At 43.7% G+C, this 27915-nt stretch overlaps 1 protein-coding gene across 2 annotated transcripts; it reads left to right on the forward strand.

Moving 5' to 3' along the window:
- The first annotated feature begins 1997 nt into the window (after positions 1-1997).
- On the forward strand, positions 1998-27864 carry prickle1a (prickle homolog 1a). 2 transcript variants are annotated; one of them, XM_056387155.1, is made up of 8 exons: positions 1998-2308; positions 20467-20670; positions 22602-22715; positions 23625-23762; positions 24676-24879; positions 25082-25268; positions 25354-26226; positions 26352-27864. In XM_056387155.1, exons 2-8 carry the CDS (start codon positions 20482-20484, stop codon positions 27215-27217), a joined length of 2571 nt encoding a protein of 856 aa, XP_056243130.1. In that variant the 5' UTR covers positions 1998-2308; positions 20467-20481; the 3' UTR covers positions 27218-27864. The 2 variants fall into 2 exon arrangements, with proteins under 2 accessions (XP_056243130.1, XP_056243131.1); XM_056387156.1 differs by lacking the exon at positions 1998-2308 and adding an exon at positions 15260-15496.
- Positions 27865-27915: the final 51 nt, after the last annotated feature.

The raw sequence follows: 27915 nt of genomic DNA on the forward strand, positions 1-27915 counted from the left end.
GAGATATGCTGGAAAGTATGCCGAGCATCTTTATGGTCCAAAGACATGCAAGTGATGCTACTCTTGAGTGTTTTTTTTTTTGTTTTTTTTTTTTTTTTTTTACAACACCACCATAAATATCACATTAGATAAGCTGGAGATAAGCTCTGAAGAAAGACAAGATAAGTGATTGAGGAGGGCTTTAACATTCAGGTCTAGCCACTTGAACATTCTGGTCTAAGGCAAAAAGGCTCCTGAAAATAATCAGTGGGCAGAAATGATATATATCAGCTTCAGTGTTGTGTTACAGAGACCTGACATACACACACCATCACCCCATCATTCCTCCTCTCAGATGTGAAGTAACGTACGGTTCCTCATCTCAAGATATTGCTTGAGCTAGCTTGGTTGCATTTTTGGCCTGTTTTATTTTCAGTGTAGTTTTGAACTATGAAGCAGGAAAATATAGCACAGAATTAGGACAAATATCCCTAAATACATCAAAAAACTCTTAGCTCTGATGCTGAAATGAGGCACATCACAAATAAAGACAATAAACAGAAATATTTTAAGGTTAGTTTGACGTGTTCTTTGTGACTGACTACTGAGGAGAAGTGATGGGTTAAATGAGGTACCACTCATGTGATACCTCCATTTAGATAAGAATTCAATATATGTGCAGCTCTGACAAAGAAGATACACAGTGGGTGATTGCAGTGAAGTGTGATATTAAATAGAAGCTCATAGCATCTGGTCCATATAAGATCTGGCACAGCATTGTGTTCAGTTGCCTGATGCCAAGACTGTGTAGAGAATGACTGACAGGTTTGAGCTTATACTAAACCTGTTCTTACTTAAGTAGCATTCACACAGTCGCACGGATGTGACGGTCAATGGGTCGTAACCCGGGTCAGCCGAAGATGTAGCGTCTGATTCCAGTGAAAGAGCGAGCCATGAAAGGTCAGAGGGTGCACAATAAAACGACGCCTTTGTCACATTTATGTTTCGTGTTTCAGCAGTCTAAAGGTCACGCAAAATTTCAAATATGTTTTAAGATCCGGATTTCAAATACTACAAATGATCCTGATTCGGCTGCGGTTGTTTGGGGGCGAAGCGTCACTCTCGATGTCATGGAGAGGCCTTATCTGGGTCACAGCAGGTCAGAGGGGCTCTTTAAAGGTCCGCCAGTCAAAAATCTCAGCTGTGTTTTAGGTTGTCAGCACGTGAGTTCATTTGCACGGCTGATGTGCCAGTGATGCTGTAAAATTAACAAAAACATTAAGCTGATTCAGTGCAAGAAGAATACATCTACAGAAAGGAACCTTTTGCATGGCTTTGAATGCAGCACAAACCTCAGTCTTTAGTCTTGTATCACGGTCATGCACTGATTCATGGGTGGTGGCCATTCTCTTCAAATCTTTGATCATCCCAGCACATTTTGTCCAACTCAATAGACAGCGAGCCAATAGCCTCTTTTCAGAGTATAGTGCATATAGACTTACCTTTCATGGCCCACTGTAAATAGGGGTCGTGTTACAGTTTGTGTGGGAGAACATAAAGTACATTGTGAAAATTTCATATTGGTGTCGAGAGGGACACATAGGTTTGCAAAAAAAGATCATATTTCTAGACCTGGTGATAAAATGTGTGAGGGGATGGGGGTGCAAAAGGGGTGATTGTACACTTGGAGTATTTGTTAGTTAATTAGTTTTAAGTGGAGAAAGGTGGAATTTTAAAGTTCACAGTTTGTTTGTTTTTCAGCCTAGATAAAGGCAAAAGTTCATATAGAGGTAAAGGTAGCCTATAGGCAAAGGCAACAAAGGAGGATTAACTCACTTAGTAGTTTCCAAGCACTTAAATTACGCAAACAGTTCTCCTCAAACTCCTCACTGCAGCAGCAGGAGTTAAACTCACAGGAGCATTTGTCCGCTGGGCTCCAGACTGGTCCGTCTCTTCAGGATTGGTGGGGGCCGCTTGTTTAAGCCAATAGGCAGGGCGCACCGCTAATGTCATTTCACTGTGACCGCCGAGAGGAGCACCATAGCGCACCGCGCGCTGCTGAAATGACTGAGATGTGGTGACAGTGGGTGAAGTCGGACCAGACTCTCTCTCTCTGTCTCTCTCTCTTTCTCTCTCTCTCTCCCATGCAGCCCGTATCTGGGGTTTAAGCTTATCGCTCTGCACAGCTCTGGGTTCAGCTTCGCGGCGCAGTGGTGCACCCTCTCTGGACTTTTCATCTTATGCCAATGAGACGCAGCGTGAATCGCTTTTCTCACTTCAGGAATATTGGTTCTGGATACCCGTTTCACTGCGACTGAGCGCTTTGGGGGTGAGTGGACCAAGTCACTTTTTCTTTTCTTTTAATAGTTTTTTTTTTTTTTTTTTTTTTACATTAATTTCACTATTTTGGGCAGTTTCTAAATAGGCTAATGTATGGTAACATTTATTTTCAAGTTCTACACTATGAAATTGCTCTAAGTAGACACCACTGATACTGTGATCAAGAAAAAAATGCGCACATGTTGACCTCAATCTTGTGCTTTAATAAGAAAAACAAACGACACCTTGAACAACACATGGTGAGAAAACAACCCATATAACACCCAGCAGTTGAAATGATACTCTCTAGAGGCAATGGGCTACTTGTATCAACCCCAAAATGTCATCAAACTGGCTTTAATCTCCTCATCCTCCAATGTTGCTTTGCGCTTTTACGCAGCAGAGACACGTTTCACTTTCCCCTGCGCGTGTAGCCACAGTAACCTCATTTCTCTGACGATGAAGAAAACTGGAAAAGACGTTGGGTGCGTGTGGGAGCGTGGAGTCCTCGGGGGCCTCCAGATGTATGGACTCAGCTGTCGCCTGTCACTTTGGTGACAACTGGTCGGTCGCTCTGTGACCGCTGCTCGTCCGCCACTGCAGGGCTCCATAGCTGTCAAGAGTGTGTGCTGAGTGAGGGAGAATGTGGTCACACAGGCCGGCCACATACAGTACGAGGAGTCACTCTCACTTTCCTCACTTCTAACCTTGACGGATAAGGCTAGAACGACTTGACCAAAAAATAACAAATAAAGAAAGAAACTGAGAAGTCATTTAAGCTGAAATTTAGTCTTGAAACGCTTTATTAAAGTAAATGAACACATCAGTCCACTTGTTTTTCTGGAGTGAGTGTTGATCCCCTTGATAGTGTGATCTGCACTACCCTGCCTTGTTTCTAGTGCTCAGAAACCTCATTGTCTGGTTTTAAGGGAGCCATAGTGATTTATGAAGATGCGCAGTTTTGCAGTGCAGTCAGCTCTTGGTATAACATAAAAGCTGCTTGAATGAGTTCATCTCTCCTTATGGACCTATTACAGTGCTAAACACGCCATAAAGTATTTCCTTTGGAGAACAATGACACACCCTCAAATTTCAAACATCTCCATTCTCAGCTGTGATAAAGTGTTAAACTTGCGAGGCACAGAAGAGCAGCCGCTGTTATATTTAACCGAGGCTGTCCAAAATAATATTTAGCTCTCAATAGAGCACAGTAAACATCACCATAAGCTATTAAGTCCTTTGCTGGGTCTCGTGGGGGCTGACAGAATGACGGACCCACTTGGCTCAGCAGAGTCAGACTGGCCTGAAATCTGTCACTATGGCCACAGCTGACAAAAACAGAGCACTGCTGATCCTAGGACAGTTTCAGCTTGATGCCTGTTAGCTAAGTGAGAGAAACAGATCCAGGACATGCCACAGTCTGTATTTAGACACATTAAATATCTAGATTGTGGAAGTGATTTGTGGTATAGCAGGGCAATTCAAGCAAAAGTGGATTTAAAAAAAAAAAAAAAAATGTCTTGGAGCAATTTAACAGCACAAAGGAGGGAGGTCAGCTGCAGGTTCTGCACAATGTCAACAACGCCACTTCAAAGTGTAACCGACCAGGTCCAGAGGCTATTTTCAAACATGGTCACACACATCCATGATTACAGCATTTTTAACACTCTGTCCAGACACTGTCCGGTGAAGGAAGAGGGTGTAAGGAACTCAAAAGGAATACTTTGAGTGAGTGTGAGTGTTGGGCACAGAGATACAGGGATGAGAGAGCGCGCAGAACAGAACCAAGGTGGTGGTGTCACCTAGTGGCTAGAAGGGAGGTAGACGGCTTCACTAGCCTGGGAGTCGCACAAATTCACCAGTGGCATTGTGTTTACAACCTGAACCACTTTACATTTCCATCCTGATAAATTTTAAAGTAAAAAAAAAAAAAAAACTTTTACGGTTTCATGTAGACAAGTTCATCTGCACATTAAGGCTTTACAGTGATTTATACAATCATATATTGTTGTCAATGAGGCCTACAGTTAAATCAGAGCATATAGGCTGTCATCTAACATCATTTCTAATGAATGATACACATATATTCACTGTAAATGTTATTTGATGTATTGCCATACTGTATATCCACTGGAATCTGGGTCTCATAATTCACAGCTGTGCTTATTTAATGTTTAGATGATCTACCAGGCGAGGCATGTGTGTTAGGGGAGATGTGAGCTGAGCTTATACTTTCAACGATCTGCTGCAGGTGAGAATTCTCTGTGATGATTAAAGTTATTTATAGACTAAATGATTTACAAGTGGTGTTTTTGGAGCAGCTCCACGTGTCACATGGTGCCGGCTCAGTCATTTCCAAAGCCTTGAAGTGAATGAAAGGTGCCATTAATAGAATTCAAACGACTTAAAAAAAAAAACTTGTTCTCGATTATGTGTGTGAATGTGAGAGCAGAGCACAATGGCTGGACTTATCATTTTTCTTGGACACAGCAGTGGAAACAGTTCTGATCCTCCTCAGCCAACTTGATGTTTACAACAGCTCACTTAGTAAATGTGGATTATGTTAATGGTTTATTTTAGTACCAGAGTGCATAGTTAAAAACCGGAGGATTTAGGATTGGGCGGCAGATAAGCATAGGTCTGCATTTTGTATGAGCACCTCCATAATGCAGCTTTCAGCCGGAGGAGCTAGCTTTAACATTAGCACACGTAGTGCCCAGCAAGAGCAGTGGAGGTGGAGATAAATCACAGACATGAAGCAAGTCTCAGACATAAACAGTGGGGCATGTTGTGGTGTGTGTGTGTGTGTGTGTGTGTTTGTCTGAGATGGACAGAGACAAAGTATTCACCTATATGTGTGTGTATGTCTGTAGGTGTTGGAGAGTGCATGCGTGTGTGGCAGACGCCCAGCTGAGTGGGAATGAGCAGAATATAAGTCCCAGTGCCCGTCTGTATACGTTTCCCACTGTTGATTTAAAAGCCCGGTACCAGTGAAATGTACACAGAGGCCTGTTTGTGCAAAGCTAGAATGAATCACCCTCGCGTCCGTGTAAATCGCCTGCAAGCCAAACACTCTGGCAGCCTTTTATCCCCAGACGTGGTCCAGCTCACCACAGCAGGGCTAAAAGCAGAGCGGGACAGGGCCGTGTGTTGTGAGGAGCTGTCAGAGGAGGCCAGTCTTTCATGGCTCTGGATGGAGAGATGTGGCATGGAGTCGGGTTGCCATAGACAAACTCCAGAGAGCAGAGCCCATTGACTGTAAACTGTTTGTGGTAGGTTGGCAGGAGGCTGGATGAAATATGGCTTGTTTAAACGCCGGTGGTCCCAGAATCTGTGGGCACTGGGCCACTGGCTTGAATGGACGGTGGCCTGGATGGTCAAATTTAGGGCACTGTTACACTGCGGTTTATAGAGAGTGGGATAACCACTGTGGACGCCGCTGTCTGTTGGGACAGATTATAACTTTGTGCTTGCCATGTGGTGAAGTTCCCCGCCTGTAACTTTCAAACAGCATCATGTATGAGAGTCAGTGGGATTCGCCTGGAGCGGTGACACACATTGGATCCACATGCTAAGCATTATCCTAAAGTGATTAAAGGTAGTTAGTGATTTAGCGCCTCCAGGCACAACTCTGTTTATTAGGAGCTGCAGGATGATGTTAGAGGAAAACGGGTTTGGCTCACACACCGGAGTTCAGTGCCCCAGCACAACTCTGCTAACCACACGCCATAATTGCGGGACCAACCATGAGACCACCACGATGATGAAAGCCATACTCGACACACATGTTTCATTATCACCACCATGTATAGGCATGATGCTCAGCCCTCAATGAATGCTGGGTAATAACCACGGCGCAGTGCTACAAAGCCGGTTATTATCAACATGTCTGTCTTTGATAAAAGGAGAATAACAGATCTGAAGATGCCAAATGTCAGCAGCTTCAGCGATGGAACTGTTGGAAAGTTGTTCTGACCCGAAATGACACAAACATGGTTGCCTGCAGGAGGTCATGTTGGTCCCTCTGTCCTCCGCATCTATGGGGGAGCCATCCAAGCAATCACAACATCACTGGGCTAGGAGCAAAAGAAAACATATTACCCTGAGATAGTCGTTAAAAAGCCCAGCTCATTTCCCCGGCACACAACAGGGGATTCAGCTAAAGCTTTCCGGACCCCTGGCTGGAAATATGCAAAACACCCCACCACCCACCACCCCTCCCTCCCCTTCCTGTGGCTCTTGTTCCTCCGGCCCTGTTGGCATTGTCACAGGGGTGGAGTCAGTGAGCGTGGATGATATGGAAAAGGTCATCGGGGTTTAAAAATGGACTCTGCGGGGCAAGGGATTTTTGGACTGACAACAAAGGTATTTCCTGAGACTCTTTAGAAAGGTTAGAGTTACAGATGGAGGGGACACTTGCTGGGTATCAAATAGATTATTAATCTCAGAACATTTACTCATTAACGCTTTGATCGTTTCGTATTTAATATGTCATCAATCAGGTTTGGAAACATTTATGCATATAAGAGTTTTATACCAATTCCCATATCACAAAATGCTTAATTTAATAATAATAACTAATTAAAAGAAGATTAACAGAAACACAAGCAAGGAATCAATATATTATCTGCTTGCAGCTCTTTTGGGAAAATATTTAAACTGCTGCTGTGTCCTCTTATTGTTTTTCAATAGAGTTTTCATATTTTCAATTTCTTAGTGGGATCTTCAATCGAAGAATATTGACTCCTCCTGTATACCATTAGATTTTGCACAATGGTGTTTTACATTCATAATGAATAGCTAGAAACAGGTTTCCATTATGTTCATCAGTTGCTGAAATCAAAGTGCTGATCCATTGTGTATCCATCTACATTGGCATTTAAGCATGATTTAATGCTCTTGTGTTTAAGACAGATGGTAAAAATAAAAACAAAACAAAAATAGTTTCATGCAAAGAAGGTCCATCTAACTTAACAATGCAGTGTTATTGATGTCCCTAGCTGCGGCCATATTTCTCCAAAATCAGCTAATGCTAGATTTTACAACTCAAGCAAAAACAAGTGTCGAGCAGCAAACTTTCAGGTTGTACCAGGCAAGAAAAATAAAATCATATAATATATTTTTCTTCTCACTGTTTGTGTCACTGACTGTTCACAGCCACCTCAACCACCTCAAAATACAATGTTTTTTGCTTTCAGCATATATTGGTTTAGGTTCTTATGTAAATAATACACCAAGAACATGAAGTAGGATTCATGGGAGCTACATGTGAAAAACTAAAGTGGGATCAGAATCAATAAAACTGACTCGTAACCAAGGTGATGTACCCACTTCTGTGTATGAAGAGATACAGAGGACAGGTAAATTACACAGTGCAGCCACAGATATTCCATTTCCAAACATGTTCTCTCTGTCTGTAAATTATTATTATTTTTTTTTTTTATCAAACATTGTATTCAAAAGCTATCTTTGATTTCATTAGTCTGTTAAATTGGTTTGCAGCACTGAAGTGCAGGGACTATCTAATGTGTCCTCCCAACTCCACTCATGCTCAGCTCTCAGATTAACTGTGCTATTATTAAGTTTACTATCATGGGAGTTCTGTTTAGCATTTGCTGCACAGTAATCTCTTATCATTCGTCTCTTCACATGGAGGAAATGTATTATTATCAGTTGGAAACAGTAATCGCAGTAAAGGTAGATGTTGTAACATAACATAGATTGTTCAATATTGACAAAGGCCAGCTGAGGACATGTCTTGCAGAGCAGCAGCCTGAGGCCCACAATGGGCCCACTGAGCTGACACAGAAACACTTCGTTTGGCCCCAACAACCTGACGGCAGCTCCTAGAGAGAGGCCAGTTCAAAGAGCCGCGCTTTTGTTTGCTATGCTCGCACTGTCTTCCTGTTAGGGGCTGGGCTCCCAAAGAAAACAAGAGCAGTGGCTCACCAGATGTGTACATCTGTGCATGTGTCCCGTCCGTAGGCAAACACACACACTTGACCAGAATGTTTTATGAGGTTGAAAAGGAATAAAAACTTTAAAGGGAGCTCAGATTTTGTGAGAAGGATTATTATTTTTCAAAACACACACGGCATGTATATCTCCACCCTGTCACATGTTCCTTTATGCTGGCTGAAAATGGTTTGGTGTCATTAGTGAGCTCAGTATTAGCAGCTCCAGAAATAACACACTGACACTGACTGAAACAGACGTATTACATGTGAGGTTTCTAAGAATAAGCGCTGCCCTGGAGCACTGGTATCCTTAATTTGGGGGGTGATAAGGCAGCCAGCTCTGTCTTTTTTTTCCATTCCACACATACATTGTGCCAACACACACACACACACACACACACACACCGCAGGCACTAATGACCCTATGTCTGGCCTATATATCTGTTAGACTGAGTGAGGCCTCCTGAGGGCTTCAGATTGGAGCTCACTGGACCTGAATACACACACACATACACAATATACACACAGATTCCAGCTCACGACTCACACACCTACCTTATCTACCACAGACCGCTTTTTTTCCTCCACCCCTTTTCCAACTTGCATCTCAAAATTACAAAGAGACCCAGTTAAATTGTGCAACATATTCCCCTTCATGTTGTCAAAGAAATCAAAATAGCTTCAAATGACTGTTTAGAGTATGGATGTTTTCCTGTAATCATGTTGTCAGAGCAGTGGTTTACCATAAAAAATAAAAGAATTAAGTAAAATAATTTCATGCCGGGAGGTATTCAGATTTCAGATTTGGGAAAATGAGAGCACTGACACTGGATCAGTATTGACAGACACACTGAACTGAGGTATTGAAATGGGCACTGGGAGAGAAAAATCAACAGTTTAGAGTAACTATAAGCTCCATTTTTATCAGATTACTCACTCCGTATGTTCTGTTTTGGAAACAGATGTTTCTATTATCCGTCTTTTAAAGATCTAAACCAACAAATGCCTTGAGCCAAATTATGATCAGGCACTAATATTTAGATTATCACTCCACTTGTTGCCTGATACATGCCATCATCCCACCCAATCACTTATTTACAACTGCACAAAGATTATGTTACAGAAAATCATCTGCAGACGATATATCAAAATATATGTCGAAACCACAAAGAACACAGAGAACCCGAGTCAGAAACAGATGAGAACAGATTCACAGATCATCAGATATAAGCTTGCCTCCCAAGATGTAGGACCTCCATACACGCGTAACCTCTTTGCCCTTTTCAGAAATGTGAAGACTTTAGACATACATCTATTGTCCAGTCTCAAACTATTCCCAAACTCAGCCAGGACTAAACGTCCAGTCGTGCGTCTCATCATGAAAGTAAGTCTCCGATTTTTTTTTTTTTTTCTGTACATTTGAATGTGAGTCACATGAGGAGGTTAAAGGGTCAACAACATCAGAGCAACAGGGAGCCTCACAGGGTAGATCATTGGGCCTCTCCTCTGCTCTTTCTGCTGTTTTTACTACCACCTTAATGACTTAAATTGTGTCCAATTAAGCAGAGCTGGAAAGAAGCATCCCGGCTCTCAGTCCTCAGAGTTCCCTCTGTGCTGTGGCACTGGAGCATGTGTTTAATTAGAACGCTCTAAAAAGACTGTAACGGAGTGTTTCTCCAGGAATGTTAATCATTAGTGGGATCCTGACTGAGCAGCTCTTAAGTGTTTTAGAGTATTGTTGGATTCCATGGTTCGCCTTTTGAAGCCGTGCGGCTCAGGAAAATGCTTCCACGTGTGGGAATTGCCAACTTTTTCTTCTTCTTTGACTGCATCCTCTCCTTCTACAATGACTTGCTCATAGCGCTCTCGCCCGAGTATTGCCTGTTTGGTTACGGCGGGTTCATTCATGTGTCCGTTTGAGCCCGGGACTGGAAACACACAGGAAATAGTTTTCTTGCCGTATGAAGGATATACTGTTGAACTCTGAGGAACGTTGAGGAGAGGAGCCCAGATGTGTGTGACGTGTGAGGTTTAAGTGGTGTGTGAGTTCGACTCTCTGAAAGCGTGAGGTCATGAGCTAAAAATGTAGTGAAGTCTGAAAGGTCGCAAGTGTTGAACCTGGACCTGGACATTGACAGGGTGCTGTTTCAACAGGAGAGATCAAACCTTTTCACATTACACAGGAATGAAGGAATGGAAAACTTGACGCTTTTCCTGCGCATGGGGAGAATATTAAAGTTTTATTGAAGAAATAAAATTTAAAAAATGATGGTGAAAACAGAGAGTCATTATCTTAAGGTGTTAATAGGGCTGTTTTGTAATTTTATGTCTATATTCATCCCAGTTTGTCCATGGAGACCACACATGACAGGCTTTGCCCTTTGCTGATCCAGTGCTTTTGACAGTGCAAGTGTGTAGTGTAAGAGCAGCCCATTCATCCTCGGCCCGCTCTGTGTGTAGACAGCCACAGGCTTTTGTTGAGTTATAGTGTCCTCAAATAAAGGGGCTTCCTCCCTTTAACAGCCCCGGGAGCTCTGTCGCTCCACTTCCCATTGTTCCCAATGAGGTCCGGCTTTTACAACTAGGTGAGAGGGTGTCAAATTGAGGGTGAAATATGACCGGTCCCGATCGTACATCTCTGCAATGTTTGGAAAAGCAGTTAGAGAACAGTGCACTTATGATAAAGTGAAGAAAGTACCAGTGTGCTGACACCAGGCTCTGTTTAGCACGAACGTGTTATGTCATGTATTACAGGTTGAAACTGGACATTCAGGTTGTATTACATCATACGCAACACAACAGGGTTACAGCAAATTAAATAAAGCAGAAAGAAATGGGTAGATAAGTGATATGCTCAATGATTGCTTCCATGAAATCAGGACCATTCAAACTGACATCATCTGCTTAATGATTATTGTGTTGGTTTTATACAATGCCATTACATACTGTGATCTAATTAAAAACAGACTTAGGTTGTAGATTTAGGATTTAAGTGTTGTGATCTTTGCGTGTTGTAAGTTAGAAAATTAGATTTTCAGTCAAGAGTTGAAAAGTTCAAATGTTACCATATCTCATTTCCAATTTAGCCTAATAAATCCTGATTTCTCTCCGTTTTTCATTTTGATTTCTTCCTATTCAGTGCTCATGAGAAACACATGATCTTTAGTAAGGCCAAATGTCAAGTGAGTAGATATTTCTCTTTAATTTTTACAAATGTCTCGTGTCAGAAACTAAGCTCAGATTTAAGCTATGGCCTCAGCTGCCTCCAGTGTGTCAGAGTGAACCAGTAAAAAAGGGGGTTATGTGAGGGTTATAGGGCTAACAAGCCCACAGTCTGACCTGAGTTTGTCAGCGCCAATCTAGCTAAGTCAATATCAATGCGCTGACTGCTCCACCAGCTGACCTTTTCCTCCCTCTTTCAAGGCGTAAAAAGGATTGTTGTTACAGTAGAACGATAGGCTTTTATTGGCCTTTATAACTGAGGCCTTTGTTGGGCCTGTGTCCTGATAATACCCATTGGCAACTCATTTAAACCTTGAGAATGCCTACTTTTTATAAGGAAGCTCACACACCAGTGAGAGCTGTCCTCAACAATGGTCATCAATGAGGGTAAGTTAGAGACTGACCTTCCCTTTGCCCCTTTGGTGCCCCACTTTATGAAACGTGTTAGGACCAAAATTTGACTCATTTAAACACATTGGAGATTCCATCCTCGCCGTGAGATATAAATGGCATCCAGCTTTGATTGGCTGCTTTGTTTAACGGGTCCCCTTCTTCAAGGACGTGTTTGGACCGGAGAAGAATGCAGCTTTATCATCGGGGTGTTGGTTCTGATGATCATCATCCCTGTCCTGTCATTGTCAGGGCATGCCGGTCATGGACTACCTCGCCGCTAGCACAGGGTGTTTCTTTTTTTTTTTTCTTTTTTCTTTTTTTTTTACAGCGGTGAGAAGGTGCAGACCAGGTGTGAGGTGCTGTTCAGGTCGTTGTGGCTATGACAGGGGAATGGGCCGTAAAACCCCGGGGCCATAGATTTATGGGTCATCTGGTGCTCTCTAAGGTCAAGGGTCAGGGATGCATGACTTGTCCATCTTTATATTATTCAACTATCTGAGGTGAACCTTGAACTGTGCGGCTGGCTACTTTTAACTATAGAGGCATACGGAATGATTTTCAGGATGTTGTTGTGCTGATTCAGCTTTCCCATTGGAGAGAATGAAGATAATCCACAGACCTCTTTAAATAGTTGTCCACACCCTAGTTCATTGTCAAAGGTCATTGTTTCTCTTTTGAAATCTCAGAAGTCTTCACATTTGAACTTCAAAGATGTCTTTGGTCACCTCTGAACTTTTAAACCTGTTTACCTAAATTTCTCTTTTTTAAAAAGGACACTTTCATTTAAGCTTCAAATGTGTCAAAATTGAATAAACCTTCATCATCTCTACATTTTGACGCTATCGGGGACAATTCTGTTTACTCATACTGGTGTTGCCAAGTAGGGTCTGCAACTTTTGTCCGGATCAGTTGACCATCTTAGCTTTGCATTTCATTAATGCCCCACCCCCCCACCCAAAGGCAGGATGCTGTGTTGTCCCTCCCCACTAAGACTTGCTAATGGAGCAGAGTGCTGAGTCTTTTGGACCAGCACAAAGGCCTGAGGTTTGCTGTGAAAGGGTGCCTCTCCTCCCTGGCCTTGGCTGCTACAATGGCTTTGTCCACACACCCACACAAACCTACAGTCCACGCACCACGCAGGGGTTAACGCACATTGGCTTTATTCTGTTTTGGATAAAACTGTTTTCTTTTTCTCTAAAGGGAACATCTGCAGGTCTAAGTACCATTTTATTTTAAATGTAAATGACAGAGATATGACAGTCTCCATACACCACCCACGATGTGATATTTCAGCACATAGTGGTGTGAATGTGAGACGTGTGGGCACGCAGAGGATGGGAAAAGTGACACTCAGTCAGATGCTGTCAGTCACGCACAGGTAACCTAAACTAGGAATGAGTGGCCATGTTTATTCCATTCTTTTTTTTTTGATTAAACAAGTTCCACATATCAGCTGATCCGTGATGTGATTAAAGTAGACTGTGGACTTTACACCAAACTAGCATTGAATCTCCTGAGAATATGTGCTAAACAGTCAAAAGGTTGATAGTGCTTGTTCCATTTTTAAAGCCATTTGAAGATACATTTGTCAAAGTATTTAATTGCGTCCACTACATAAGGGTGTTGAGCTTGTGAACCCTGTTATATCAGCCCCCACTTAAAAAAAGCCCACAGTGTAAATGCTTCCTGAATGCGTTCAAGTTCACAGAATTACATCCTGACGTCACCGCCACAAAATTAACACAGCTGCTAAAATGTTTATAAAGAAAGCAATTTTAGCTGTTTAATGGATTCCTTGCTTCCCAGTAAAATGTTCTACTGCTTTGTTTTACAGTCTTAAAGTATGTTAAAGCTCCGCAACAAAACCTCACACAGAAAAGGATAACCTTGCAGTTATCTAAGACACAATTATGTACGCTATAAAACATGTCCTTTTGGGAGAAAGTAACACTTTGAAATTGCAACCGAACAACTGCAAAAGGATGCAAAAGGTGCAACTGTCCAGGGTTTGACCTGAAGCGGCCACTTTTGTTTTCTGAGGCAACAGGAAGGGAATCACACTCTGACATTCCTGCAGAGGTGAAGGAGAGGCAGAGGTCAACTGTGTCCTCCCTGGGGAGTTTCAGTGGACGTATAGTATGTAGTATAGAACATGTCTGCAATTACATGATAAAGGTAGAACCGAAAGCCCGGCTATAAGCTAATATCAGGTTTGTTTCAATAGACTAGAATATTCTTCTTATTTATGTTTGGGATATGAAGATAAATACAACTGAATTATGGTTGTAACTAAAGATGCCAAATATAAGTTTCCAGAGCTCAAGACATTCACTTTACCATCATACAAAAACAAAGAAAAGTGGCAGATCATCACATTGGAGAAGGGGAAAATAGGGAATTTTTGCTTTTAAAAATTATTCAATTTGCCAAAAATAGTTGCAGATTTCTTTTCTGTCAGTTGGCTAATCAGTTAACAGATTCAGTTTAACCTCTGATCTGAATATCATGTAGTTTCTGTAGCATTTCAGTGAGCTCAGTGACTATTATGTTGAACCTCACATTACAGTATGACTTCACAGATTCCCACAATATAGTTACTCGTTCGCATTTTGTACGACTCAAAGTTGAGCTGTACAATGTTGGACATTTTTAACCCTCATTCAGACAATGTTAAGCCGATAATAACAGATCTGTGGTTGCACTATAGTATTTGTGTGATTTATATGTCAAAGGTCTGATAGTTGGTCTCATTTAGATTTGCTGACATCACGTTCAGTCATTGGAAGGGTTATTTGAGGCTGAGCCAGGATGTTGTAGATGGTAGGAAGCAGGGATAAATAATGCATCTATTGTTCACTCAAGCCAACAATCGCTCTATAATCATAAAGCTGTAGTTACTAAACAGCTCTCTGTAACTAAATGACATTTTAGGGCACAAAAAGGCAACCACCAAATAAACCAAAGCCTGACTGTGACGTGCACCACCTTCCCCACACGTCTGAGCCGTTGATAGGGACGGAAAAAGAAGACTGTCATGTGAAAGCTGTTGTGGATGCGGGGCGGTCAGTGTGGTAAAACGAGCTCTGCCATCCCTGATGTGCTACTTAAAAGCTCAGTTCCTGTGAGCTTCAGCTCTACCGGTGGTTCTCATTTGGAAGCATGTGTTTGAAGTATGAGGGGAGGGTCAACGGAGGAGAGACGCCTCGCTCTTCCATACCCTACCGTGAATGGCTGCTCGGAGGTTAAGGGGGCCGGGCTGAGGTTAAGAGGGTTGGGTCGGGGGGGGGGGGGGAGGAGGAGGAATGGTTGGTGAGAGAGACAAGGGAGGGATGACCATCTGGTTGAGCTCCTCCATGTACACGCACGCGCACACACCCCTCTCAAACACTCTCTCCCACGCACTCAGACAGACATCTCCCTGACTTTTTACAGTCTCAGCTCTGATATGGGCTCTTACTGTGCTGCCAGCTCTGGTAGAGAAGGCTGACTGCTCCTGTCCTGGAATTACAGCTCTGAGGATCTTGCATAGATATGGAGCCCAGAGGCTGGGGAAGAATCTAGGACCAGATAAAGTGGTAATAAGATCCTTTTTCCTGCTCACCTCTGGAGAGTTGGCCTACACTGAGGTAAGACCAACAGGGAAATGACTGAACAAGATGTAATCAGGTTTCTCAATAGACTGTGTTTTGGTTGTAGTGAAGCTGAAGTGGAGGTGTTACAGTATTGCACCTTAACTCATCCTGAACTGTGTTTTGGTACTAGATGAAACAAGATATTTGTATTATTTAATTTCATGGGAGGGTGGTTTAATTATTGATCACATTGCATGATTTAAAAGACATACAGTTTGTTATATAAGCAAAGAGGGAGCTCTGTCATCAGTGTTCTCCTGCTTTGCAGACAGAATCTATTGGGACGTAAATGTGTTCGATGTCTGCTATGTGACAGCAGCATGTGTGTGTGTGTGTGTGTGTGTGGAGTCTTAGTTCAGTCTGGCCAGTGCATGCAGGTGGTCTCCCTAGTGCAGACCTCTGTAGGGGATGTCACTCCCATCCATTTGGTCTTGAAAAAACACCCCCCTAGACACGAATGGAGGCTTCCATAAGTTGACCAAACTCCAGCCGTGCAGCACCTCAACACTAACCTGAACCCTTTTTATTTTGAAACTGATTGGATTCAAATACATCCTTCTTCAATTTTTTTTTCAGTTCTTGTCTTAATGATACTCAGTTGATTTATTGGATCTTTCAATTACAGGTTTAACCTTAAACACTGGTTCACACAACAATCTACTTGTCTAACAAATCTGATCTGGCCTGCAGTTTGACATGTCTTTTTTTCCCAAGATATTAAAACATATTATTATTACGTGCCAGTAGTTGACAGGCTGTCATTTGAAGATTTATATGTACAGTGAGAGCAACAATATGCTGCATATTTTTCTGCAGTTAAGACATATCTTCTCTTACATAAGAAGAAACCAATTTGTCTGAGTTCAAGCTCAAGTAAGGAACAGGGATTTTGAACAGAAAATCTTGTTTTTCTCTTCCACTAGAGCCTATGTTGCATTGCTGAGCTCGCAGCAGCCAAGTTAAACATGTTGGGCCGGTCCAGACTGACAGAGAGCACTGTGTTTGGTTGTGTGCATGTCCATCATCCACTTCCTAGAGGAATATAGACAGTAATTCAGACCAGAAGCTGCTTATTTTTCCTGTGCACTCTCTCAAGGGTTGTTAATCCAAGGCTCCAGTGTCTGGATTTTGTGGGACTCTGGTTGAAGTGTTGTTGAATGCTCTTTTTAAATGTTGCTGGAGGCTGCATTTAATGGTCAGTCGCAGTATGAGGTCCTGTGAGAGGTTTGTATACCATAAAGTGATAAATAAGATTACACAGTAGTTAACACATGATGCTGACTGTCTGTATTCACCCTCAAGTTCTGTCTTGAGGGTGAATACAACAAATCAGTGGTTATTTGCTTCCTTAATGAATCAAGTTTGCACCCACTCCTTCACTGAGCTTCTGTTACACCGAGCTTGTTGCAATATAAGCTTTCTCTGTAACAAAACTATTGCTCATTGTGCAGTTTCTCTCTGAGACACAGATCTCTTCATTCATTCTACGTTCTAGTGGGAGGTTGTGAAACCTTCATTCACTGAAGACCTTTGAAAGCAAGGATGTGTTTGAGCTTCCCTCTTTCACCTGCCTTGACTTAAATCTCCTCTCTTTTGTGGAACAAGACACATTAACATTTTCATACATGTCAGTCACCCCATTTTAGCCTCAGCCTGATAGCACCCCCGCCACCCTCTGGCCCACTGTGGGCAGATCAGTCAGATATGCAGGCCTGGAGCTCCCAAAGCCATGTTAACAAGCACCTTTACAAAAGAGTGAGGGGCTGTTAAACATTCAGGACTGCAGGGGTCTGGCTAGTGTGGGAGGAGGGCAGGGCAGGGGGGAGTGGAACAGTGAGAAGGGGGAGTTTAAAAACTAATCTTGCAAACCATAAGTCCCTTGTTAGAAGAAAAAAAGCTTAAAAGCCAGCACAAGTGATGAGTCAGTGAGTTGGCAAGTCGGTGTAAGCATGGTTAAGTTAGTTGGCTCGGTGCTTCTGTCATTCAAAAAGTTAAGGAAGCGTTCTGGGCAGAGTCAGAGGAAATGAACTGCATGACATCCAAAGGGAAAATTAGCATGCTAGCAGATGTGGTTGTATAAGAAGTGGCTTTGCCTAACACCGAGCCGTGTACATCCTGGATTCCTCTTCACGAGCCTGGCTGAAGTTCAAGCCTGACATTCCTGTGAGTCAGGTTTGGCTGTGTGAGACATCCTCACAGAGACTTGGCCAACATGTGAAAGCAAACATCTTTTTAACAAATGTAGCGCATGAGTGAGCCTGTGCCTGATAAAATGCGAGGCTGTGAAGTTGGAGTCTCCGGGCTCCTGACTGAACCTGCCTATAGTTAGCTATCTCCCACATGAAACCCTAGCTAGTCTCAAACAAGGCCACATTTTTGTAGGTTATTTTGGTCTCATTTGCAAGTCAATAGATGCGAATAGAACAAGAGAGTGTCTTTTTTGCCACTCCGCTCTCTCATCTGAAGACAGGTTATCTGGGTTTGAGGGCTTTAACTGTCATGTATATGGAGATAACACACCACATCCTCAGGAGAAAAAAAAAGGGAGATAAACAGGCTCTTGATGGGACAAGCCTTCAGTGGATCCTTCACAAAGGCACCATTGTTCAGGACATTAGAGGCGTTTTAATGGGACATGTCATAAGCCAATCCGCCTGACTTGACACTTTGTGGAACAATGCAGTCACGAAGTTCCAAAAAAAGCCAATGGATCCCGTGCCACCACTATCAGTCACGCTCAGCTCTGATTGTCTTTGACTAGTCAGGCTAGATGGGGGCATGCCAGCAGTTGGCTATGGCGAGGCCACGAAGGACTGACTTGTCCTTGAGGAAGATGAGTTGATATGAATAGCCAGTAGCTGCCTGGCCTGGCATGCAGTGTGTGTGCGGGGGGGGGGGGGGTATCTGGCTTGCCACTATCTCAGAGAGAGTTGTCACTAAGCGAGAAGCAGAATACATGAGCATACAGCTGATTCTGACAAGGTGTTTATGGCACTGTATGTGTGTGGACCAGCATAGCCCACAGTGGCCTGTGTCCCATGTCGGCTTCAATCATAAAGGTGTGCATTCCCACTTCGTGTATGCATAGGGGCTGCACACTCCCAAGGGCAGCCAGGCATATATATCATTCCAGGAGAGAGCGCAGATTTTCAGGCTCCTTTACTGTCACCCCTGTGTTCAAAGGCTGCGTTTGAGTGTGTCTGGTTTTCTCAGCTGTCTCTCAGCGGCCCTCGTTTGCCCTTGCCGGCCATAGGGGGGTGGAGGCTTTGGGGGAGGTGGTGTAAGGGCCAGGCTGCTGGACACTGGCTGGGCTCCTATTTGATCTCAGCTAGAGCCCTTGGCCTGTGAGAAATGACCACAACTGGACTCACATACATCATCTCCATGTCTGCTTGGTCCTGTGAAACTTACAGCAGCTCAGGAGATGAAGCTGTTGGTGTTCAGGAGTGATTTGGTCACTGTCTTAGTGAACTCGGTGCCATTTTTCTTTTGTCACGCAGGAAAAACAGGGTTGACTCACCACAGTCACTATATTCTTATAAACTATAAGAACAAATAACACATTCTTCCTCTTACAAATGAAAAATCTCATTCATAAATAATAACGTTATAATATTAGCAAACTTAAGTTCGATATTGCCATTTTACACGTTACTGAATCAGCTTGCAGTGTGTAATTATCAGTTGTGGCCACAGTGGCCGCTGCTCAGCGACATTTACACACAGTTCACTTTAAAGTTATGCTTTTCTGTGTGTTTTATCCAGCTCAACACTAGTTTATTTTGTTTCTACTGCGGTGCAGTGACGTCTGCAAATGTGTGGACATGTGGAAATGCATTAGTGACTATCGCCACCACACACATACTGTGGGTCAACACTGTGCCCGTCTTTTCATCTCCTTGATCTATTTTTTGCCCCTCTGCTGCATTGTCAGTGTCCAACCGAGAATCAGTCGACCCCATCGCTCCAATTCCCCCCTCTGTCCATCCCTCTCCATCCAACTACTTCACCTGTCTGGCATTGCTCTGTCCATCTTACAAGATGAAAGGATGATCAGACGTTCACTGCGGCAGGTTGGAAAACAAACACTCCAAAGAAAAAGGGGAGATGAAGGGAGAGACCAGGATTGTGGACATTCTCCATATGGTGGCCCTGTCTTAAGGCCAGGCCTGTGTTTATACAGACCTCAGGCTCAACTGATCAAGCCAGCATCAGATCCCATGTGGTGCGGCCCCTCTTGGGACACGGTATGACGTAGCACCGCAGCAGGCTAAAATGATGACTCATTCAGACCTAAGCTTCACAGATAAGGTGAAACAGCCGGCGTCTGGTGTTGTTCTAACTTTTCCTACTAAATTACAGTATGAGAAAGGTATGCGAGGTCTGAGCAACATTGGCCGACACTGGGCGTACGTATAAGCGACACTGAATTCACTGAGTGTATTTATGAATGGCTGCCTGCTTGTTAGTGTCACTATAATGAGATCGGACGTCACCTCATGAAGCGTAGGGAATTTCCTAATGGTCTTTATATCTTCAAAAGCCACATGAGGAGGGCACATGTTTAACTGCCACCACAATAGCAGTGAAAGGGTATAGTTCTCTTTATGAGTGTCTTTATGAAGTCGACTCATCACATGAGGAGCGAACCAAGAAAAGCTTGCTCAGATACCATAATGGGCTTTTGAGTGGTGGTGTGGGCCTCATGAAAGAGACAGTGATAGTGTGATTCAGCTGGTGGTTAACATTCAGTGGAGTGGCACTAACATGAGAGAAAGTGGATTAGATGGAGTGAGGATAGCATTATGTGGGGAATGGCTGATGTAATGGTTTGTTAACCAAAATTTCATTTCCTTGTCCATTTCAATCCTCCCTCCTCCTCCTGTCCTCACCCCAATTCCCCTTTCTTCCTTCCCCTCACCCTTCCTATTTTCTTTTTTTTTTTTTTTACATTGTCTTTCTAGTAAAAAGAGAGTCTGATGAGCCTGGCGAGTGCAGCAGTGTCGGCGGCTGGCTTCCAGGGTGGGGCACGCCAGCGAGACTTGATGATGGAGCAGAAAGTCAGTAAGCTGACCTCTGGCTTCCAGCGCAGCTCCACCTCGGACGATGACTCAGGCTGTGCGCTGGAGGAGTACGCCTGGGTACCACCTGGTCTTAGGCCTGAACAGGTGAGCGAAAATCTTGCTTACAGGGGACTATTCTTTTATCTAGTGTTCATGAAATTCATGAAGGTGTTGCGGGCTGCGTTTAAACAAGCCTGCTTGGTTTGGAAATGGGCTTCTCGTAATACAAAGAAGACTTGAAGCACTATATCGTTTCTCTTTAACTGCGGTGTCTATTTCATTGGTTCACAAATCATTAATTCCCCAAATCACCACAGTGAATAATGGTGTATCCTCCTGACAGGGAATAAAAACAGCTCTGACCTGATTTTAACTCCCTTCTAGCCCATTTGCCTGGCCCAGATAAATGCTATTCAGCGCATTACTGAATAACATACCAACTAGAGTCTCTGGATAATGGAGCCTATGGGACAGACAACATATTTCCTAAAACTTTTACTTGGTCCCTTTGTTTGAGACAGACTTGTCAAGCTTTACCAGGCAGCCACTTACAGGCAGGATGTGTGTGTTTTTATTTACAAACTGCGGTATGGCAAAGTCTGCTCGTGATTATCAAGTCCTCTGTTAGGATGAGGACTTGGTGGGTCGAGCCCACTGCTGCTGGCAGGATCAGGAATCAAGGGGCCTTCTTTTAACAAGCCCCCTCCTTCGCTAACACAGGCAGGACTGTTAGTTGTGTCCGCAGGGCAGCCAGTGTGATGTGGCACTTTCCCAAATCGGCTGTTTTCCTCTTCTCCCCTCATTTCTCTCTCTTTTCTTGCCGCGTTTCTCTCCTCCTCTCATCCCACTTCCCTTGTTAAACAACACACATGGAAGCAATGAGGGGGTGATGGGCAAGGAAAGACGGATTTGCAGCAACAGAAAACCTTAAAGCCCAAACATGCCTTTTGTATGGGAAAATGCATCAGTCGACTGTAATGCCTTTACTGCAGCTATTGCCCTGAATGGGCCATGCATTATGGGTCATCATTACAGTGAAGAAACATACAGGGCCGAGGTGATAGCTGACTGTTCCCCAGCCCCTAAGGAGCTGGATGAGGGGTAATAGCAGCATGAAAATGTGCATAATTTATGGTGGGGGGCAAACGTTGGGTTGATTGTCAGGGTAAATTGCTGTAACCCCCCTCTAGACGGCCAAAGCTGCAGGAAGCCCCCCCAACACACAAGACAAGCACATCCCACCTCTTTATCTGGCTGGCTGTAATAGCCCCTCCCTCATAAAGTTTAGTTTTCAGTGGCCAGCCCCAAGGGTAAAAGTGCCACCACGACAGGCTGCTTTGTCCTGTCCCTATAGAGACAAGCATATGACTGGAAAAATACAACCTTTAAACTGATTTGACCTGTTGACCTGTTGTTGGACTTGTTTAGTAGAAAATAAAATGATTCCTCCAGAGCCATCATCAAAGAGTGCTGCTGCTGCTGCTACTCTGTCTTCTCTGTCTCCCTCTGAGATAAAGCTGATTCAGGGGTTAAAAACTTGAGCAAACACATTGATTCCACAAAGTCAGTCTTCCATACATTTTACACAGAGCTGTCCCAGAATGTGTCTCATCACAAATTAATGTCCCGGTTCTTTGGATCCTTGGAAGAAATATTTGTGTTCATGAATATCCTGTCCAAGATAATAACAATAATATATTGCCGCAATTAAATGGATGTAAATTTGGTTTTAAAAAAGTTCAACTTCTTGGGGAACCAAAAACCAGCTATATGTACAGATTGATGACTGCACATTCTTGAAAATATATTATTTGGAATGAGTTTCATTTGTCTTCTGGGGGGATTCACTGAACCTTTCAGTTCAACTTAAATGTTTTTTTGCATCATCAGTTGTATGTTCAGATTTTAAAAATCTTCTTCAGCAAAGTTACCAAAACCTAGTAACTAGTCTTTAAGCTTTCTAGTTTTACTTGGTGTCATTTTACTTAGTGTGTTCATATGCATAATCGCTTTACCCAATGCCATGATTTCCCCAGGTCCAGTTATATTTCTCCTGTCTGCCTGAGGATAAGATCCCCTATGTCAACAGTCCAGGAGAGAAGTTCAGAATCAAGCAGCTCCTGTATCAACTGCCACCACATGATAATGAGGTGAGAATATTTTGCGTGAATGCTCGTAAATGCGAGTATCAGAAAATACATCACAGCAGGTCCTCTTATTTCTGCCACAGCGACGACAAGAAAGATCCACTCTCCATTTCATTTGAGTAGCTGTATCTGTTGCTGCCCGCTAAACCCACAGCGTTAAAAGTCTCGCCATTTCCATGCCATCCCACTAATGTGAGCCCTTGGCATTCACGTTGACATCACACTAGGGGATTTTTGTTCCACAATCTTGTAGACATGTAGTGAGGGCACAATGTGACTTTTGACTTGATGATTTTATGATGTTTGCTGGCAGCCCCCACCAGTAGGATTCCTGTCATAGCAGTGGTTTTTACGAGGACTGCTCAGCAGGAGAGAGGGATGCTGGCTCAAAGAGGCTTTATGTGATGCCACCACCGCAGTGGCACCACAGTCCGACTTGGCTGTCTCTCATCCTTTGTTGCCCGTCCTCTTGATTTCACTCTAAACACAGGCCTTGTTTGTTTAAACGTCTGCTTTCCCTCTTGTTAAGGCTTTGGGAAACATCAAAAAGGCCTGTTGTAAAAATGAGATTCTCAATCAGGGACTGTGGGTGGAGATATGTGGGGGGGGGTGGGGGGTGTAGGAAGGGCAAGCTGAGGTCAAGAGTTGCCTTTGTTCAGCATGCTCTGGTATGCACTCTGCCCTCTCTTATACTCACAAGTTTGTAACCTTTATTAGTGGCCGACAGTCCTTGCAATCAGATATTTCAAGGAGCCTAATATGAAAAGGTCACTTGAGCAACTGGAACAAAATTCATATGCAGTCTAGCTATTTTTTTTTTTTAAGCACCTTTTAAAAGAAGGAATCGTCCCATTTCTTGATGTGATTGTGACATTGGCCTTCTTAACCATAACATATCATCTTCCCTCCCAGGTGCGTTATTGCCAGTCCCTCAGTGAGGAGGAGAAGAAGGAGCTACATATGTTCAGTGTCCAGAGGAAGAAGGAAGCACTGGGGAGGGGCACAATAAAACTGCTGCCCCGCAACCTTCTGAACAGCATTTGTGAGCATGTACGTGCCCTGTCTTGCATGTATTATTTACAACTGTAAATATGGAGAGGATTGGGAGAGTGACCGCGGTATGAACTTGTTTTGAAATCAAGGACCTAGCGCATAGTCTTTCAAAATCCAAAAGCCTTCTTCAACTACAGTATCGAAAAAAAGATTTGTTGCCCGCTCGCTGTGCATCTCCTCCATGGGTATTTGGTTAATCTGTATCCAGTTTTAACTAAAACCCAGAGGGGAAGCGGAAATAAAGATCTCAATGTCAGCCATGCTATTTAAGAAAATCCCTAAACACAAGCTCGATTTGCAACCCTGCAGACTAAAATTTATTCTCCGCTGAGTGGTTTGGAGTGGCTCAGTAGTGTTTCACTTAGAATTTACAATGACTGTTGAGCAGCCAAAGGGTGCCCATAAACCTTGTCAAAACATAGTCCAACTGATGAAGCCCTCCACGAGACACCCCTACTTTCTCCAAGACAGTTTTTTTCTCTTGTTTTCTTCTTTTTAACTGCCTGTTCTATCCAAAGTCACTGTAGTTGATTTGAAAAGTCATGTCTTCATATGATGCACGAGTCAGGGAAGAAAAACAAATAGGCCACTCTGGGACTGCAGTTAGGACAACCCAATGGGCTTGCACACACAGATGGGCCAAATATTTACCCCCTCATCAACAGAGCAAATGTACTCGGAAGCCATATGATGATTAGTTGCTATGGGCTAAGCTTTGTGTTACATTAGGAGCCAATTTGGGCTTGAAGCCAAAGCTGTGTCCATGCAGTTGTGTGACAGATGTAATTACCTATGCAGGATTTACATAACCTTATTACAGAAAAATTTGGAACTACAGCTAATGTGCAATTTCAGAGTAATTTCAGGATGTTATTATAATCAACCATGTGATTGTGTCTGCATATTTCAGTGTGGTGAAAGCATCAATGGTGGAGAAATGGCAGTGTTCGCCTCAAGGGCGGGCCCTGGGCTGTGCTGGCACGCTGCATGCTTTGCCTGCTCCACATGTAGCGAACTGTTGGTGGATCTGATCTACTTCTACCACGATGGAAAGATCCACTGCGGAAGGCACCATGCTGAGCTACTCAAACCACGCTGCTCAGCCTGCGATGAGGTAAAACCGCAAGACTGACATACTGGAAAACATCCAGAGTCTGACGTTTATGGTCTTTGAGGCTAACCTCTGGGATAGCAATAACATTTATTTTATTTCTACATTGACTTGAATAAATTCGACATGAATATACAGGCTGATGACAGCCAGGAAGGTAGAAGATGGCCGTTTTGTCTCATCCAGTACACATCTTTGTCCACAGATTATTTTTGCTGACGAGTGCACAGAGGCAGAGGGGCGGCATTGGCACATGAAGCACTTCTCCTGTTTTGAATGTGAGACAATTCTGGGGGGTCAGCGCTATATCATGAAGGACGGCAGACCATACTGTTGCGGCTGCTTCGAGTCTCTTTATGCAGAGTACTGTGAGGCCTGTGGAGATCACATTGGTAAGATGATGGTTTTCTCAAGAAAACACCTGTAATACTTGTATAGACTCAAGAGTAGTAATGCTAACCATCTCAACATTTTCAGGTGTTGATCATGCCCAGATGACCTATGATGGGCTTCACTGGCATGCCACTGAGAGCTGCTTCAGCTGTGCTCAGTGTAAGAGCTCTCTACTGGGCTGCCCCTTCCTGCCACACCAGGGTCGTATTTACTGCTCCAAAGCCTGCAGTCTTGGGGAAGATGTACATGCCTCTGACTCCTCCGACTCTGCCTTCCAGTCAGCACGCTCACGTGAATCCCGCCGCAGTGTGCGCATGGGTAAGAGCAGTCGCTCAGCTGATCAATGCAGACAGTCGCTGCTTTTCTCACCTTCTGTCAACTATAAGTTCCCTGGCTTCAGTGGAAATGCTGATGACACGCTGACCAACAAGCTGGCCCACATGAACTTATCTGATGAGCATTTTTGGAGAGGACGTGGTGAGGAGACTGAGGCACCTGAGGACCAGGAGGAGGAGGAGTGGGCTGAGCATGAAGACTACATGACTCAGTTGCTATTAAAGTTTGGGGAACACGGGGTCTTCCAGCAAGCCAATGACTCAAGACCAACAGATTTCTGGATTGCTGAAAAGGACACAAGGTCAAAGCAGGAGTCCTCTAAAGCTGTCAGTGGCAGTGCAGGAGGAAGGGGGAGCCTTGCCAGTAAAAAGTACCAGGCTGACATGTACTGGGCCCAGTCACAGGATGGGCTTGGGGACTCAGCCTACGGTAGCCACCCGGGCCCGGCAAGCAGTAGAAAGATCCAGGAGTTGGAGCTGGATCATGGGGCTGGAGGAGGCTTCCAGGGAGAGGAGCCACAATGGTACAATGACTCTTTGGAGTGTATCACAGATGAGTTCAAGAAAACAGATCAGAGTGTCCGAGACTCCATGGACTCACTGGCTCTCTCCAACATTACTGGTGAGTAGATGTGACATGATCAGGTGTAAGAAAATAATTTTTTATGCGTTGGTAATAGTTAATTTTTAAAACAGGTTCTTGAGTCCATATGCAGACATCTTATAATGTTTCTCTCTCCTCTCCAGGAGCCTCCATAGATGGTGATGGTAAAGATAGACCTTTGGTTTATTCCCTGCAAGGCTTACATGAACTGGAGACAGAAGACTGTGAGAAAACCAGTAATATGGGAACCCTCAACTCCTCTATGTTACACAGAAGTGCAAATTCCCTGAAAAGCCTTGTATCTGAGCAGGAAGAGGAAGTGGAGGAGAATGTTCCAGAAGAAGAGGAGGTGGCTTTACCAGAGGACAAACCCAAACCTCACGTCCCTGCCCTCAGGCGGACGCGTTCACAGTCTAGGCCTCAGCAAGTCAAATTCTCTGACGATGTGGTGGACAATGGCCATTATGGTGATCTCCCAGTGCGCCAGCCCCCTATGAGCGAACGGACTCGCCGGAGAGTGTACCACTTTGAGGAGCAGGGCCAAGAACTTCACTCTGGACGCCACCATCACCACCACAGGAGGCGCCGCAGTCGCAAGTCTCGCTCCGACAATGCTCTTAACCTTCTGCCCAAGGAGAGGGCCCAAATGTGCTACAAAATGGACCACAGAGGGAACGCTCATGGCCCCAAGGGGCACCAAGCCTTCCATGGCCAACCCAGTCCTGCTGCTTTGTCAGACTATGGGCTACAAGGCCCTGCCATGGGGAGGTTCTTGGGGCTGTATGGGGATGATGATGACTGGTGCTCCACATGCTCTTCTTCTTCTTCTGATTCTGAGGAGGAGGGCTTTTTCCTGGGACAGCCCATCCCTCAGCCGAGGCCCCATAGACACTACTACACTGATGACTTGCCCAGCCCTGTGGTAGGCATTTCTTCCTCTCCTTATGGCCAACGGACTAAGTCCAAAAAGAAGAAAGGGCACAAAGGCAAAAACTGTATAATTTCGTAGACTTTCGTTACTCTCTTATACTTTGGGTAATGTTGTGCCATACACCTGCTTCTTGTCCACTGTTTAAAATGCATTAACAACTGCTTGCTAATAAATGCTTCACAGCACTCAATTTACCAAGGTGTTTGTGTGAGACACAAGTCCTTATTCTAAATCTTCATAGGTCAACACTCCCCTAGCATTACAAACTGCCAGTAATAAAGTAAGTAAAGTATTTCAGAGTAATGCATATTTATAATACACCATCTAAACTGTGTTTATTTAACAGTGCAGATATTAATGTATATATTGTAGAATTAAAAAAACAAAATGGCTATTTTTATACCCTTGAGTTCATGACATGCTTTGTACCAAAATGGCGTAAAAATTTAACTATTGGCAATTGGTACAGGGACTTTTCCATGAGGGTGGGTGTCAGAAATGTAATGACAAATTGACGCTGACCCAAGCTCTTCAAATGTGTGTTCTTCCAGGCTTGTGCACCGCTAACATAAGACAAACACTAAGTGTATTAAAAGGCCTGGTTGAGTGGTGTATTTATGGTTCACTGTATCGTAAGCAAATCATTGTAATCTGTATAAATGTACAAACTGGAATATAAGGCTAAGATAGATGATAATTGTAATAAAAATATCTATATATCATGATTTGTGTTGTTCTTTCATGTGCAAATGTATTCAATGGATATTAAGAAACAA

The sequence above is a fragment of the Seriola aureovittata genome, chromosome 10, assembly GCF_021018895.1.
Source record: "Seriola aureovittata isolate HTS-2021-v1 ecotype China chromosome 10, ASM2101889v1, whole genome shotgun sequence".
In the NCBI taxonomy this organism is placed as follows: domain Eukaryota; kingdom Metazoa; phylum Chordata; class Actinopteri; order Carangiformes; family Carangidae; genus Seriola; species Seriola aureovittata.